General features: G+C 39.4%; 1 protein-coding gene across 1 annotated transcript in view; it reads left to right on the top strand.

The window, feature by feature from the left end:
* anapc1 (anaphase promoting complex subunit 1) overlaps window positions 1–12351 on the top strand; it is a 38334-nt gene extending 25983 nt beyond the window's left edge. The window contains exons 44-53 of the mRNA XM_087803311.1: window positions 3165–3251; window positions 3962–4079; window positions 4950–5027; window positions 5155–5222; window positions 5332–5470; window positions 6821–6907; window positions 10900–10995; window positions 11120–11309; window positions 11756–11887; window positions 11953–12351. Coding sequence (XP_087659437.1) covers window positions 3165–3251; window positions 3962–4079; window positions 4950–5027; window positions 5155–5222; window positions 5332–5470; window positions 6821–6907; window positions 10900–10995; window positions 11120–11309; window positions 11756–11887; window positions 11953–12056 — 1099 coding nt within the window. The 3' untranslated portion in view covers window positions 12057–12351. The remainder of the gene's footprint in view (window positions 1–3164; window positions 3252–3961; window positions 4080–4949; window positions 5028–5154; window positions 5223–5331; window positions 5471–6820; window positions 6908–10899; window positions 10996–11119; window positions 11310–11755; window positions 11888–11952) is intronic.
* The last annotated feature ends 3870 nt before the right edge of the window (window positions 12352–16221 follow it).

The raw sequence follows: 16221 nt of genomic DNA, 5'->3' as shown, positions 1-16221 counted from the left end.
ACACTTGTTAATGCACTGCAGTGCAAACGTGTTAATGAACATGTTGCTAAAACACTCTATTTTCCTCCAGAAGACTGTAAAATATTGCTCTGGTGTTGCTTCTTAGGGAACCATTTTAAAGCTGACTTTATTGACGGAGCCAACAGCTTTCTTAATGGTGCCCTCGGTACAAGTGCTCTTATCCTGCAACTGTTATGTTGAAGAGCCTCCACGAGGTGAACGGTGACATAACTTACTTTATTGCTACAAATTGGATTCTGCAGAGAGTATTGTCATTTTTGCTCCCGTGTGTTTTATAAGTCTGTGGTTAAGTGGTGAAATATGTGTTTCCATGGTTTCAGATCATTTTCGTAGTAAATGAATGTTGGGGCGAAACGGCTCAGGCAGTGGATGGTGATGACTCACGAGTTCCAGTTTAATTTCCGGATATGATTGTGTCTCGTGCGATGGTGATCTGGTGTGTTGGGTCGTTATATACCAGAATCCACTGTCATGTTTCCTGCCACACACACACACACACACACACACGCACACACACCCTTATGCCTACACACACTCATGATAGGGGTGTGTATTGCAACTATCTGTCGATACGTATCATGATACAAGGATACGATATAAAGTGATATATAGTGATAGTGTAGTATTGTCTAGTACTTGACTCTGGTGTTGTGATAGTGTAGTAACAAGGATATATGTGTAGTATTGTCTAGTACTTGACTCTGGTGTTGTGATAGTGTAGTAACAAGGATATATGTGTAGTATTGTCCAGTACTTGACTCTGGTGTTGTAATAGTGTAGTAACAAGTATATATGTGTAGTATTGTCCAGTACTTGACTCTGGTGTTGTAATAGTGTAGTAACAAGGATATATGTGTAGTATTGTCCAGTACTTGACTCTGGTGTTGTAATAGTGTAGTAACAAGGATATATGTGTAGTATTGTCCAGTACTCGACTCTGGTGTTGTAATAGTGTAGTAACAAGGATATATGTGTAGTATTGTCCAGTACTCGACTCTGGTGTTGTAATAGTGTAGTAACAAGTATATATGTGTAGTATTGTCCAGTACTTGACTCTGGTGTTGTGATAGTGTAGTAACAAGGATATATGTGTAGTATTGTCCAGTACTCGACTCTGGTGTTGTAATAGTGTAGTAACAAGGATATATGTGTAGTATTGTCCAGTACTTGACTCTGGTGTTGTAATAGTGTAGTAACAAGTATATATGTGTAGTATTGTCCAGTACTTGACTCTGGTGTTGTGATAATGTAGTAACAAGTATATATGTGTAGTATTGTCCAGTACTCGACTCTGGTGTTGTAATAGTGTAGTAACAAGGATATATGTGTAGTATTGTCCAGTACTTGACTCTGGTGTTGTGATAGTGTAGTAACAAGTATATATGTGTAGTATTGTCCAGTACTTGACTCTGGTGTTGTGATAGTGTAGTAACAAGTATATATGTGTAGTATTGTCCAGTACTCGACTCTGGTGTTGTGATAGTGTAGTAACAAGTATATATGTGTAGTATTGTCCAGTACTTGACTCTGGTGTTGTGATAATGTAGTAACAAGTATATATGTGTAGTATTGTCCAGTACTCGACTCTGGTGTTGTAATAGTGTAGTAACAAGTATATATGTGTAGTATTGTCCAGTACTTGACTCTGGTGTTGTGATAGTGTAGTAACAAGTATATATGTGTAGTATTGTCCAGTACTTGACTCTGGTGTTGTGATAATGTAGTAACAAGTATATATGTGTAGTATTGTCCAGTACTCGACTCTGGTGTTGTAATAGTGTAGTAACAAGTATATATGTGTAGTATTGTCCAGTACTTGACTCTGGTGTTGTGATAGTGTAGTAACAAGTATATATGTGTAGTATTGTCCAGTACTTGACTCTGGTGTTGTTATAGTGTAGTAACAAGTATATATGTGTAGTATTGTCCAGTACTTGACTCTGGTGTTGTGATAGTGTAGTAACAAGTATATATGTGTAGTATTGTCCAGTACTTGACTCTGGTGTTGTGATAGTGTAGTAACAAGTATATATGTGTAGTATTGTCCAGTACTTGACTCTGGTGTTGTGATAGTGTAGTAACAAGTATATATGTGTAGTATTGTCCAGTACTTGACTCTGGTGTTGTGATAGTGTAGTAACAAGTATATATGTGTAGTATTGTCCAGTACTTGACTCTGGTGTTGTGATAGTGTAGTAACAAGTATATATGTGTAGTATTGTCCAGTACTTGACTCTGGTGTTGTGATAGTGTAGTAACAAGTATATATGTGTAGTATTGTCCAGTACTTGACTCTGGTGTTGTGATAGTGTAGTAACAAGGATATATGTGTAGTATTGTCCAGTACTTGACTCTGGTGTTGTGATAGTGTAGTAACAAGGATATATGTGTAGTATTGTGGAGTACTTGACTCTGGTGTTGTGATAGTGTAGTAACAAGGATATATGTGTAGTATTGTCCAGTACTTGACTCTGGTGTTGTGATAGTGTAGTAACAAGGATATATGTGTAGTATTGTCCAGTACTTGACTCTGGTGTTGTGATAATGTAGTAACAAGGATATATGTGTAGTATTGTCCAGTACTTGACTCTGGTGTTGTGATAGTGTAGTAACAAGGATATATGTGTAGTATTGTCCAGTACTTGACTCTGGTGTTGTGATAGTGTAGTAACAAGGATATATGTGTAGTATTGTCCAGTACTTGACTCTGGTGTTGTGATAGTGTAGTAACAAGTATATATGTGTAGTACTGTCCAGTACTTGACTCTGGTGTTGTGATAGTGTAGTAACAAGGATATATGTGTAGTATTGTCCAGTACTTGACTCTGGTGTTGTAGTATTTAAAGACCACATGACTCTTGACGAAGTCGTAACTTGTGTAAACGAAGAAGTACACCTTCATCAGCCACAATGCGGATTCAGTTAAAAGCATGCGTTTCTAAGGACATTATTGACGACGACTTTAGTGAAACCGTTCAACATCTTCGACATCAGTTCATCACATTGGACTCGCTGGAGGAAACGTGAACTAAAGATATCAAGTATTTTGAATGAGGCAACTTTATCCTAAAAAGTTTATCTTTAACATCTACATTTCAACTGTTCCAGAGAAAGACTTTTCCCAATGTTTTCTCTTCCTTCAGGTACACACTGAGCACCTCCAACTCGGCCATCGCTGCTCTCCTCTGTGCGCTCTACCCTCACTTCCCTGCTCACAGCACAGACAACCGGTGAGCTCGCTCTTCAGAGTGTCAATTACTGTGATCACTTATACAAATGATTCATTCATTTAAAAAACTAATATCTACGATAAGGGTATTGAGTGTTTTTCCTGTTATTAATAACACATATTTTATACTCATTTATCCTGATATGTTACTTGCACTCGTATTTATCCGAATCAAATTGCATTTAATGACAAAAAGCAGGTCGTTATAAGTCAATCACACAAGGGGTCATAATCTTTCAGGGTCTAAGGTGGGGGGACAAACAAGCTGTATATATTTATATTATTTATTTATATATATATACTATATTTACATGATTTTGGAGGAGGATTTAGGATTATCCAAATGATGTCTATTTGTTCCCTCAAACTACCAATTTTTGTTTGATTTGTATTGTTTCCATTAATAATCTATGTCACTTATTTTATCGTAAACACAGGAATGTTTATAGGTAGAACGTTATTGATCCCTCAGGAGGTCTCCTTCGGGAAATTGTTTGTTTGTTTATAGGTCTCTATGTCAGCACGACCATTAATATACGTTGATTTTGAAGGAACCAGTCCGGTGGGCCACATAAAAGGACTTGGTGGGCCGTCAGTCTGACGTGTTACATTGAGCCTTAAACCTTGTTTTCCCTCCACAGCAAACCTACAGAAAAATGATCTTGAATTTTTGAACTTGACTCGATGAAATCAAATGTGTTGTCATTGCAGTTACCACCTGCAGGCTCTTCGCCACCTGGCTGTTCTGGCTGCAGAGCCGCGGCTGCTCGTCCCCGTGGACGTGGATACCCAGAAGCCCTGCTACGCTCTCCTGGAAGTGTCGTATAAGGTGCGTCGGTCACTTATGAATTATAAAGGTTTGATATTGATAATAAATCATCGCTACAAAGACTTAGCCTTAAAAATCATGTTGTTTAATTGTTCTTGTGGGACTCGCGGTCAGTAACGAAGCCTCTAAACGTGCACTTTTCTTTTTCTATTATTTTATTCACACCGTCTTATGCTTACAACTGTGTGTGTCAAGTTCCTCACCATTAGTTTTCTCATCGCTGATCTTTTATTTGCAAAGTTCAAGATTCAAATAATTTCACGGGTTGCTCTGCTGTGGTTCGTTGAAATAAAAGGAACCCTGTGTATCATGAGAACTTTATTAAGGATTTAAATTGAAACCATCTTCATTCTTATCTTAATCATATTTCTTTGCCATCTCCTTCATTATTTTGAAGGTTTACATAATTATTTCTAATTTTATTTATTAATTTTGTTAATTAATTATTTATTTATTTATTCATTGTATTAATTAATTTTAAATGTTCTTCCTCTTTATTTCTCTCTGTTCTTGTTCTTATTTTATTTTTATTTTTATGAATAATTGCTGTATTGCTGGGGCTAATTGGAAAAAAACAAACGATTCAATTCATTAAAAACTACCTTACCTTATTATTTCAATTTTAGAATTGTTTGGATGATCTTATTTACTGCTTCATTTAGAATCGTTTTTTACAGTTTGCATGAGAAATGTTCAGCGCTTTGATCCGATCTTATGAAATTAATGAAGTTTAAACCATGATGAATAGTTCAAGCACGATGGATAATTAACCTTCTAACTTACTTAACTTACTTACATACTCACTCATTTAACTTCACGTTCGTGTTCATCCGTGTAACTGCAGTGTTTTCTTACTGTTGTCTTTCCCAGGAGACCAAGTGGTACAAAGACACCACAGTGGAGCTCATGGCTCCTACTATGCTGCCTGAGCTGCACCTTCTCAAAGAGGTAAAGCTTCGACCACATTAAGAATCATTTAATAAACTCTCATTTTGTCTAACTGCAGAAAATAGATACTTGTGTGGACAACATTCCACTCATTATTTCTTAAATTATGATCAATTCCTTGCTCCAGGTGAAGGTGAAGGGTCCACGTTATTGGGAACTATCTGTGGATCTGAACAAAGAAACGCAACATCTGAAGTAAGAAGAAACGAACGGCATCTGAAGTATCTCTGCTCGGATGCAACACGTCGTCACCTCTAGTCCGAGTCCTCAAATGTCTTCTATTGATCGTATCGACTGTTCTCAGGTCCATCCTCTCCAGGGACGGGGTCTTGTACGTCAAACTGCGGGCCGGCCAGCTGCCCTACAAAGACGACCCTCACGGGTGGAAGAGCCTGTTGTCCTCCTCTGTCAACCACCGTCACTCCGGAGTCCGATCTTTCACGGTGAGCACAATACACGCCGTTCACCCGCCGCGTCACTGTGACGGGAAGCGTTCTTGAATGAATTATTGGCTAAATCGCCCCCAACGATCCCACCCCCCGTCCAGGAAGGTTGACTTGAGGTATATCTAGACGGATACAATATATATTGACAAATAACTAAATACTTTTAGGTTAAGACGACCAAAATAAAGAAATACATGAACCAAAAAAGACGCTCTTTTCACATTTAAAACACATCATATTTTAATCATTCATTATTTTCTATGCTGCTCAATCCCTTTTTCTTTGGGTGAGAAGCAGGGGACACCCTGGACAGGACGCCAGTCTGTCTCAGGACACACAAAGACACACAACCATTCACACACACACTGATACCGACGGACAATTTCCCCAATCAACCTCTGTATGTTTTTGGACTGTGGGAGGAAACCGGAGTAAACCCAAGTAACGGCGAAGACATACAAACTCCACACAAGTAAATTTTTATTAATAGAACTATTTTCTCTGACTATAAACCAGTTTATTTTCATACATAAGGTGCACAAGATTATAAAGAACACATTTTTCTACTGCGTGACTGACAGCCTTGAGCGTAGTTTTGTACACGTGTCTCTTAAGGTACGTTAGTATTTTTAGGTTCTTATTCACAAACCTAATGTATATCATAACGTAATATTTCGCAGCCTCGCGGAAGATCAGTTCGAGGTCAATAAGCGAAACCAGAATGAATAAATAAGGTGCATTAAAGCATTTGCTGGGAAAATAAAAACTTGTAGTCCGAAAAATATGGTAACCGCCTACGAAATGCAATGCAATGATAAATGATAGCATTATGTTGTCGATTAGATTTGCTTCAGTATATTATATTCAGAGTAAACCTTACCCTGGGTAAATGAGGAAATTATGAAAATAAATAAATGAATGAATCACACACAGGATACACCATGGAACGAGTGCATAGAAATATATACCTGCCTCCTCCATGAGGAACAACCCTTTTCTTGTTTCCTAAATCTATAGAATATCTAAATAATTTCCTGAATCAATTCTGTCAAATGTAGCATCACTTCATCTCGATGCATGAGAACATGTTCTTGTTAGCATCGAGCCACAGAGTCGGAGCAGGAGTCCGGTCCGAGTCTGGATCGACTCCACCTTCCGTCCCTGGCAGCTTGTCACTGCGAGACTTTGACGGACCAAGAGTTCCTCTGGTGCGGCAGCTGTGTCGATACTCAGTCGTACGAGAGCAATTATTTCCTGCACACGATTGATTCTCCTCACACCAGATTCCGTCGCTCCATCGTCACGTAAATAATGAATGTCTGATCGTATATTTCTTTTATTCCGCAGCCTGAGTCCATCTCGACCTTCACTTCCGAGCCGGCGCTTCTGTCGTTTGCAGAGTTCTTCTGCAAGTCGTCGGATGGAACCAAACGAGTGAGTTTATTACAAATGATGTGCAAGAGAAGTTTTGGAACAAACTGAGGCTGAGGTCGAAACAATCAGGGAAACAATTGCAGATTAACACGGTCAATTCTTGCAAATATCTGCCGTGAAACTGATCAAAATGAGACAAAAATACAATCACAAAAATAATAACTAGACTTGTAGTTGAAACCACCTCAGTGGAGTTAAAGTCACGACCACATAAGACCAAGACACACCAAATGTTTATTTATAAAAGTGTCAGTAACAGAAAGTCTTTTGAAAAACTCTTATTGAACATCCCTGGTGACCTCATAGATCATTATATTAACATCAACATGAATCTTCTTCTGGTTCATTCAGCTTATTTCCTGTGAATGTTTGTTGTCCCACACATTTGAACGCATCACCTTCCTAAGCTACTGCTTGTGTAAATGAGATGCAATGAAAGTGTATTTGTGTTCTTTATTTTTTAAAAACAACTTTCTTTTGGTCAAGAAAAGGGAGTTTATTTTTTTATAATCAATTTTTTATTTTTTACATTCAATTAAAGTTTACGTCAGCATTTACATCTGTTAACGACAATATTATTATTTAATTGTGTTGTCAATCAAGTAAGTAAGGAAGTAAGTAAGTAAGTAATATTTATTTATAGAGCGCTTTTCGAGACCAGGGTCACAAAGCGCTTAAACAATCAAAACAATACTCAAAAAAGTACATACTTTAAAGATCAAGATAATACTGAGAACAACACAGGAGTTCGAGAAATTCAAGGAAAAGCCTGAACAAATAGAAACGTCTTAAGATGTTTCTTAAAGGAGTCAGTAGATCATCAAGCGCAAAGAGAGAGAGAAGATCGTTCCAAAGCTTAGGAGCAACAGCCTGAAAAGATTTCTCTCCTCTGGTCCTGAAGTTCAGGAACCATAAGTAGATTCTGATCCACAGACCTCAGAGCCCGAGCTGGGGTGTAAGGCTGGATCAGATCAGTGATGTAAGGAGGAGCCTGACCAGAATTTTAAAGTTTATCCTGAAAGAAACTGGAAGCCAGTGAAGAGTTTTAAGGAGAAATGTGAGTTATTCTACTAGAGCGGCTCAGAATTCTGGCTGCAGAGTTCTGAATCAACTGCAGGCGAGAAGATCCTTCTTGTTAAGACATGAAAACAAACTGTTACAATAGTCCAGACGAGAAGAAACAAACGCATGGATTATAAGATCCAGATCATGTTCCGACAACATTTTCCTAAGTTTAGAGATTTTTCTCAGTTGAAGGAAACAGTTAGTGGTCAGTTTTCTTCAGTGTTGAACAAGAGACATGTCTTTATCAAATACAACACCCAGGTTTCTCAGGCTCAGTTTGACAGACTGACCTAAGTCAGTACTGACTCAACCCTGGAATAACTATTGGGTCTCGAGACAAGACTGAGATGACAATAAATGTTTTGTTAACATGATGAATAACATCCACAATAACCTAAATACAAACCTCAATAAACACCAAAAGCCTATAAAAAAAGTTCTAATAGGGAGTTAGGGAGTAGAAAAACTACTTTTCTTCTGTTTATCTTAACCTGTATAATTACAACTATTAAAGGTGTGTATGTGTTGTCATGGCTTGAGTCACACACTTGACAAGAGTGAAATGCTACTTTTTTATTAATGTTTTATGTATTTTAAAACAGTGTATGAAGTATAAAAGCAGCAACAAAGGAACATCTTTTTTCTTCACAACTTTTGTAAGCGAGGCTCGCGGTCAAGTGTCCTGGGAGACGTCACGGTTTACAAGAACACTCCAGTGAGTCACACCCAAGGACATCTGAGTGTCCGTCAGTGAATATGTGGATCAAAGAACTTTCTCGTGGTGTTGGACTGACTTCCTCTTCATTTTAAAATCTTTCTCTATGAGTTTGATGTTTTGTCCTCGTCCATTCTTTTAAATCTGGTGGAGAACAATCGAAACGGTCTGACGTTTGGCTCGTTGCTCCTCCACATGTTGACCCGACGAGGCTCTCGCATGGAAAACTAGGTCTTCCATACTGGTCTGAACCCTGTTGTTAATCACTTGACTCCTTCTTAAGTGAAGAGGCTGCTTCATCACGTCTGCAGGCTAATTTGTCAGATTGCTCAGAGGTCACTGATTTCAGCTCTTGGAGACAACACGCAGAAAATGTGTCATTTTGTAACATGCGTCTGTCTCTTGTCTGTCCTTTTTACGTCTCTTCCTCTCTCTGTCTGTCTGTCTCTGACTCTTTGTCTTTCTGTCTCCATCGCTTTGTCTGCCTATTTGTCTCTTTGTCTGTCTCTTGTCTGTCCTTTTTACGTCTCTTCCTCTGTCTGTCTGTCTGTCTGTCTGTCTGTCTGTCTGTCTGTCTGTCTCTGACTCTTTGTCTTTCTGTCTCTGACTCTTTGTCTGCCTATTTGTCTCTTTGTCTGTCTCCGTCTGTCCGTCCTTTTGTCTGTCTCTTCCTCTGACTCTTTGTCTTTCTGTTTGTCTCTTTGTCTGTCTCTGTCTGTCTCTGACTCTTTGTCTTTCTGTTTGTCTCTTTGTCTGTCTCTGTCTGTCTCTGACTCTTTGTCTTTCTGTTTGTCTCTTTGTCTGTCTCTTCCTCTGACTCTTTGTCTTTCTGTTTGTCTCTTTGTCTGTCTCTGTCTGTCTCTGACTCTTTGTCTTTCTGTTTGTCTCTTTGTCTGTCCGTCCTTTTGTCTGTCTCTTCCTCTGACTCTTTGTCTTTCTGTTTGTCTCTTTGTCTGTCTCTGTCTGTCTCTGACTCTTTGTCTTTCTGTTTGTCTCTTTGTCTGTCTGTCCTTTTGTCTGTCTCTTCCTCTGACTCTTTGTCTTTCTGTTTGTCTCTTTGTCTGTCTCTGTCTGTCTCTGACTCTTTGTCTTTCTGTTTGTCTCTTTGTCTGTCCGTCCTTTTGTCTGTCTCTTCCTCTGACTCTTTGTCTTTCTGTTTGTCTCTTTGTCTGTCTCTGTCTGTCTCTGACTCTTTGTCTTTCTGTTTGTCTCTTTGTCTGTCCGTCCTTTTGTCTGTCTCTTCCTCTGACTCTTTGTCTTTCTGTTTGTCTCTTTGTCTGTCTCTGTCTGTCTCTGACTCTTTGTCTTTCTGTTTGTCTCTTTGTCTGTCTGTCCTTTTGTCTGTCTCTTCCTCTGACTCTTTGTCTTTCTGTTTGTCTCTTTGTCTGTCTCTGTCTGTCTCTGACTCTTTGTCTTTCTGTTTGTCTCTTTGTCTGTCCGTCCTTTTGTCTGTCTCTTCCTCTCACTCTTTGTCTTTCTGTTTGTCTCTTTGTCTGTCTCTGTCTGTCTCTGACTCTTTGTCTTTCTGTTTGTCTCTTTGTCTGTCTGTCCTTTTGTCTGTCTCTTCCTCTGACTCTTTGTCTTTCTGTTTGTCTCTTTGTCTGTCTCTGTCTGTCTCTGACTCTTTGTCTTTCTGTTTGTCTCTTTGTCTGTCCGTCCTTTTGTCTGTCTCTTCCTCTGACTCTTTGTCTTTCTGTTTGTCTCTTTGTCTGTCTCTGTCTGTCTCTGACTCTTTGTCTGTCTCTTCCTCTGTCTGTCTGTCTCTTAGACTGACTCTTTGTCTGTCTGTCTCTGTCTGTCCTGTTGTCTGTCTCTTCCTCTGTCTGTCTGTCTCTTCGACTGACTCTTTGTCTGTCTGTCTCTGTCTGTCCTGTTGTCTGTCTCTTCCTCAGACAAAGAGAGACTGTCTTTCTATCTCCATCTTTGTGTTAGTCTGTATGTCTTTATCAGTCTGTCTGTCTCTGTATGTGTCTGTCTCTTTGTCTTTCTGTCTCTGAATCCTTGTCTGTCCGTCATTTTGTCTGTCCGTCTCTTTCTGTCTGTATGAATAAAACTTTAGAAAATAAAAACGGGTTCTGGCGGGTGTGCTGTGAACGGTTAGGAAGGAAGGAAGGAAGGAAGGACGGGGAGAATGAAGAGACCGGGAGAGAAGAGAAATCAATGTAGTGTATCTGGATATGTATCTGTACCAATACAATGTCTCTTTCTTCAGAAGGTGGACTCACCCACTTTGTTCTCGGCCATGTTGTACGAGTGTGTGACACAGGAGTGTCCAGAGATGCTGCCCACGTACATCGCCATTGAGCAGGTAACCACGGAAAGGTTTCAACTATAACCCGGCTTTTGCATTGTTTAACATGTTTTAATTTAAAAATCAAAACACCTTGAGTGACGATTGGAGAGAAATGACTCGTTTCTTCTGTTGGCTTCAGGCAGTCGGTGCTCTGTGTCGCCGAGACCTCCTTCAGACGTTCCCGTCGTGGCAGCTGCGTCTGGTGGTGGACTATTGGGAGAGCCGGGTCCAGCGAGGTCCCACCAACTGCACCGTGGCCCTGCTGACCTCCGAGTTCCTGCCGGTCATGAAGAACATGGTGGACGTCACCCTGGACTTCTGGCTCGAAGGTACCTGAAGGTTATTTTCTCCAGAGGTCGTTGCCATGAAGAGCATTTGGTACAAATGAACAAATGTAATTAATATTTGCACTTTCTGTGTTTGTTTGAACTTTACTTAGAAACCTTTATTTTCGCTAAATAAGTCTACATTAAAATGTTGATTTAAAGTTTGTTTAAATGTTTGTTTCATTATTCACTTTCCATAAAACTTTCATTTTAAAAATTCTCACACAGTTTATCTTCTCAAAAACCAGCATAATTTAATAAAATTAAGTTGTGAAATGCTTTGCCGCCCAGCCAAGTAACGTAGGTGAGATAAATGGTGCCTCCCACTATATGTTGCATAGAAGTTCATCCAAATAAATCACCTGTTGTTAACGGCACTTCCTGGTTGAATCTGCCGCAGCATGTGAATCAGATGTTTCATGACTGTGACCACGTGCTCTCGCTCCTAGAGAACCGCTCGGCGTTGAGTTCCTACTTGAGGGCCGAGAGTCTCGCTGACGACTCGCAGTCCAGCATGCTGGCTTGTTTCCTGGTGTACCGGTCCGTGCCCTGCCTGAGGAACAGCCCTGCACAGCTGGGAGGTAGACGCTGCAAACACACGCCGATCGTAATCAAACTATTGATAACAATGATCGTCGTCTTTCAGGGTTCACCTCCGTCGGAGAGCTGTTGTCACGCAGTGGACAGTTGGGGATCCCGGTGAGAGACCTGCTGCGACTGGTGCCTTTTTTAGTCGGATCCGGAGTTTAGTCGTCACTGACCCGGCTGCATCCGTCAGCCATCGTTCTCTTTCTCACCATCTCTCTCTGTCCCTCTGACCTCTGACCTCCTCCTCCTCGTCGTCAGTGCTCGTTGACAGACGCATGAGCTTCGGACAGTAAAGACCTAAACTAGTCTCTGTGGATCAAGGTTTTCTCATCGTTTGGCCTGAGGATTTTTGTAATGTATTTTTTTTTTACATTTTAAAAGTGGCACTTAGTCGTGTGATATCAGTGTTTTCAGGTTCTCTGTGAACTGAAGAATAAACGGAAACTCGTCGGCGTCATTTACATGCGTTTTCTTTCTGTCAGTAGTTTCTTGACCAAGTGTCGCTAACGACCGATAGTAAGTAAGTAAGTAAGTAAGTAGGTAGGTAGGTAGGGTAAGTTAAGTAAAAGTCTTTTCCAGACCAGGGTCACAAAGCGCTTTAACAATCAAAACAATACTCAAAAAAGTATATATCAAGATAATACTGAGAACAACACAGGAATTCCAGAAATTCAAGGAAAAGCCTGAACAAATAGAAACGTCTTAAGATGTTTCTTAAAGGAGTCAGTAGATCCATCAAGCGTAAAGAGAGAGAAGATGGTTCCAAAGCTTAGGAGCAACAGCCTGAAAAGATTTCTCTCCTCTGGTCCTGAGCCGTGTGCGTGGAACCATAAGTAGATTCTGATCCACAGACCTCAGAGCCCGAGCTGGGGTGTAAGGCTGGATCAGATCACTGATGGAAGGTCTGACCATGAATAGATCTGAAAGTAAGAACCAGAATTTTAAAGTTGATCCTGAAAGAAACTGGAAGCCAGTGAAGAGTTTTAAGGATCTGAGAAATGTGAGTTCTTCTACTAGAGCGGGTCAGAATTCTGGCTGCAGAGTTCTGAATCAACTGCAGGCGAGAAGATCCTTCTTGTTTAGACATGAAAACAAACTGTTACAATAGTCCAGACGAGAAGAAACAAACGCATGGATTACAAGCTCCAGATCATGTTCCGACAACATTTTCCTAAGTTTAGAGATTTTTCTCAGTTGAAGGAAACAGTTTGTGGTCAGTTTTCTTCAGTGTTGAACTAGAGACATGTCTTTATCAAATACAACACCCAGGTTTCTCAGGCTCAGTTCTACAGACTGACCTAAGTCACCCAAGTACTGACTCAACCCTGGAACCTTATCATCCAGGTCTCTTCCAGTCTCTTCCAGGTGAGAAGATCAAACGTTCAGCTTCAAACTTTCAGGAATAAAAAGTGTTTTAACATATTTAGGAGCTAAACAAAAGAGATTTGAGTTTGCTCTGTGCTGCAGGTCTAGTTTGACTCTCCTGGCGTCTGAGATGAGATTTTGAGGAATAAACTCTCGCCGTCGCGACACCTTGTCGAGTGAAGAGTTGACTTTGGATGTGAGACGGCTGAGCTTCAGGACTGAGGTCAGATGTTAGATGTTTAAGATGCATGTGTTGAGCTCATGATGGTCGTCTCTTATCAGATTCATGTTGATTAAGAGATGATGATCTATAGAGATGTTTAAGATAAGATAAAGGACAATAGTTTTATAATGCAACAGATTTTCAGAGGCTTCAATAACAGTTAAAGTGATGTTAAAGAAATAAAAGTATCTTGGAGAGTGAAAGAGGACAAATGCAGAGATATTTATATATAGATATATATATACTTTCATCCAAGAATAAATAATTATATCTCAAACCATGAGGGACAGTTTGGTCAAATAAACGAGAACAAAAGTATGGATGATAACGCTGCTCAAAGAGTGAACTTCAAATGGTACAATTCCTGTTTTTTTTATTTTCACTTCCTCAACTTCTGGAACTTCATAACCCGCGTGTTAACTCTGGGTCAAGGTGACCCGGTGGCCAGATAATGAATGTTACTGTCAAGGTGGACGACCTCCCTGTCGCTCGTAAATATACTGTACATTCAGGGGTGGAGGTCGTTCATCTTGACCCTGAGATGACACAAGGGTGAAGTACCTGTGAGTACTTACAGGATCAAAACGTACTGAAACACATTGATGTTGTCGCCACTTGCAGCACTTTATGGAAGAGAAAATCATTAAATAAGCAAATGGTTAATATGAGTAAGAATCCTCGTCTATAATGTCAATCAGTGATTTGAAACATCATGAAACACCATTTTATTGATATGTATGTTGTATTCATAGTTCAGTCTGAACCAGTAACACAGTCTGACTTTTTGTGCGTCTTCTTGTGTTTGTGAAACATGTTTGTAAAGTGTGTATCCATTTAAGTTTCTATTCATAACACAACCCGTTGTGACATCGGATTAACTTGTATGGAGTGAGAGCAACTAGTTAAGGTTCTTGGTCCTTAAAAGTATTTGAAGGAGTAAACCGAAGATTAAAGAGAAGGACCACGATACTTCTTAGGTAAGTTTTTCTAATTCAACCGCACTATTCTCATAGAAGTCCTAGTCCTAGGCGCTTTAGAAATAACCATTACTTACTAGTCATAACTAGTACTATCCAGTTTTCTCTGTGGACCATACGCACAGAACTATATAGTTTATCTTGTGCAACTGGTCATGTTTGATTTGAAACTATTGACGAAGGGAAAGAAAGGACGCGTCACTGGCCATTTATTTATTAACGTAACACATTTTTAACCCAAACTAGAACAACTACTTTAGTGTAATACCAGGTAAGTAAACTGACCACTGCCGTGATAATCTGAGGGACATATTCTATCGGTAAAATATTCTAGATATTATTTGGAATTCATGAGCGACTAGTGTTTACCAATAACACACGATAAATTAAAATAATCGCCAACACTAGAGTTCATGTAATGACATAAGGACTATTCATTAAATTCACTAGAATGGGTTCACAGCGCCACCTACTGTTTCTAATTGTTTTTGCACTTTAATTTCACCATTGAATTGTTGGATTGCCTCGAGGACTTTGATGACGTAGGAGGATGAGATCGCTTTATGAACATTATTATAGTAGAATATGTTAGAAACACAATTGTTGCACTTTATAAACGGCTTTGTGTGTGTTTGTGGTGTTTCTAGAGAGAAAACTACGAGCGAGCGATTCATCCTTAAACGGTGTTTTTATTTTCAGAATCCTGTGAATAAAAGACAATTGATCCACAACCTGCAGCTTCATCGAGTGCATCAGAAGGTTAGGTTTGGTAGAACTTTATTGATCCAGAAGTTATATTAAGATCAGGCATTTCCAGAGTAAGACACTTGAGCAGATTTCATGAGATGGATTATTAAAACAGAAAAAGTAAATTGTATTAAATAAAAATACTTCCTCATCACATCACACAAATGAAAACACCATGAAGTGAAATAATAATTGTTGATCATTGGAATCTTTAAAATGATGTTTTCTGTCTGTCGGTGAAGAATTGGGACATATACGCTTTTATTTTGAAACGGTCAACGAAATGAGTATCTAAGTTTCCCTTTTCCCGAAATGTTGCTTCCTTTCAAAGTATTAAACCAACATCCAACACTTGAATACACAGAATAACAGACAATTGTTTTAACAATTATAAATAAACTTAAATTGTGCAGGAAAACACTATATTTCAAAGTAATCAAAAGAACATAAAAAGATGAGTAACCGCAGCAACAGGCTCCTCTCCATGCACTGCAGAACGGAAGGTTTTCAGATTCTTTTGTTCCTTCTGCATTAAGATGATACAACAGAACTCTCCCTCATGGTTGACATTTACTTTTTACTTTTTGTTGATAGCTTTTGAATTATTTATCTTTGTCTTTGTGTATGTTTGTATGTATTTATTGGATTAATGTGTTAAACATTGTCTGGAAAAACGCGCTTTACAAATTAAAATAACTTTGCCAGCAACAAATGAAATATATTATCGAATAGCGACACCTGGTGGCGTGTTGACGTGACTCCCTCACATAAGTATCATGGGTGCCTGTTTCCAACCTTCCTCATTTTCCTCACTTGTTTTTTGTATCTGAATCTGGATTTTCTTTCAAACGTATATTTCCTTTTTGTTTTCCTGCTCGTCAAAAGTTCACGGCATGTCTCAGGTTTCTCAGCTGGTCTGGGAACATCTTGGGTCCCCAGGACCCCCGTGACCCAGATCAGAGGAAGGACACGATACAAGACGAGGTACTACATGTGAAGAAACATCATCAAAGGA

This window comes from Callionymus lyra, chromosome 11 (genome assembly GCF_982586985.1).
Source record: "Callionymus lyra chromosome 11, fCalLyr1.hap1.1, whole genome shotgun sequence".
In the NCBI taxonomy this organism is placed as follows: Eukaryota; Metazoa; Chordata; class Actinopteri; order Syngnathiformes; family Callionymidae; genus Callionymus; species Callionymus lyra.
The sequence above is the reverse complement of the archived record's forward strand: the minus strand, read 5'-3'. Positions and strand labels throughout refer to the sequence as shown.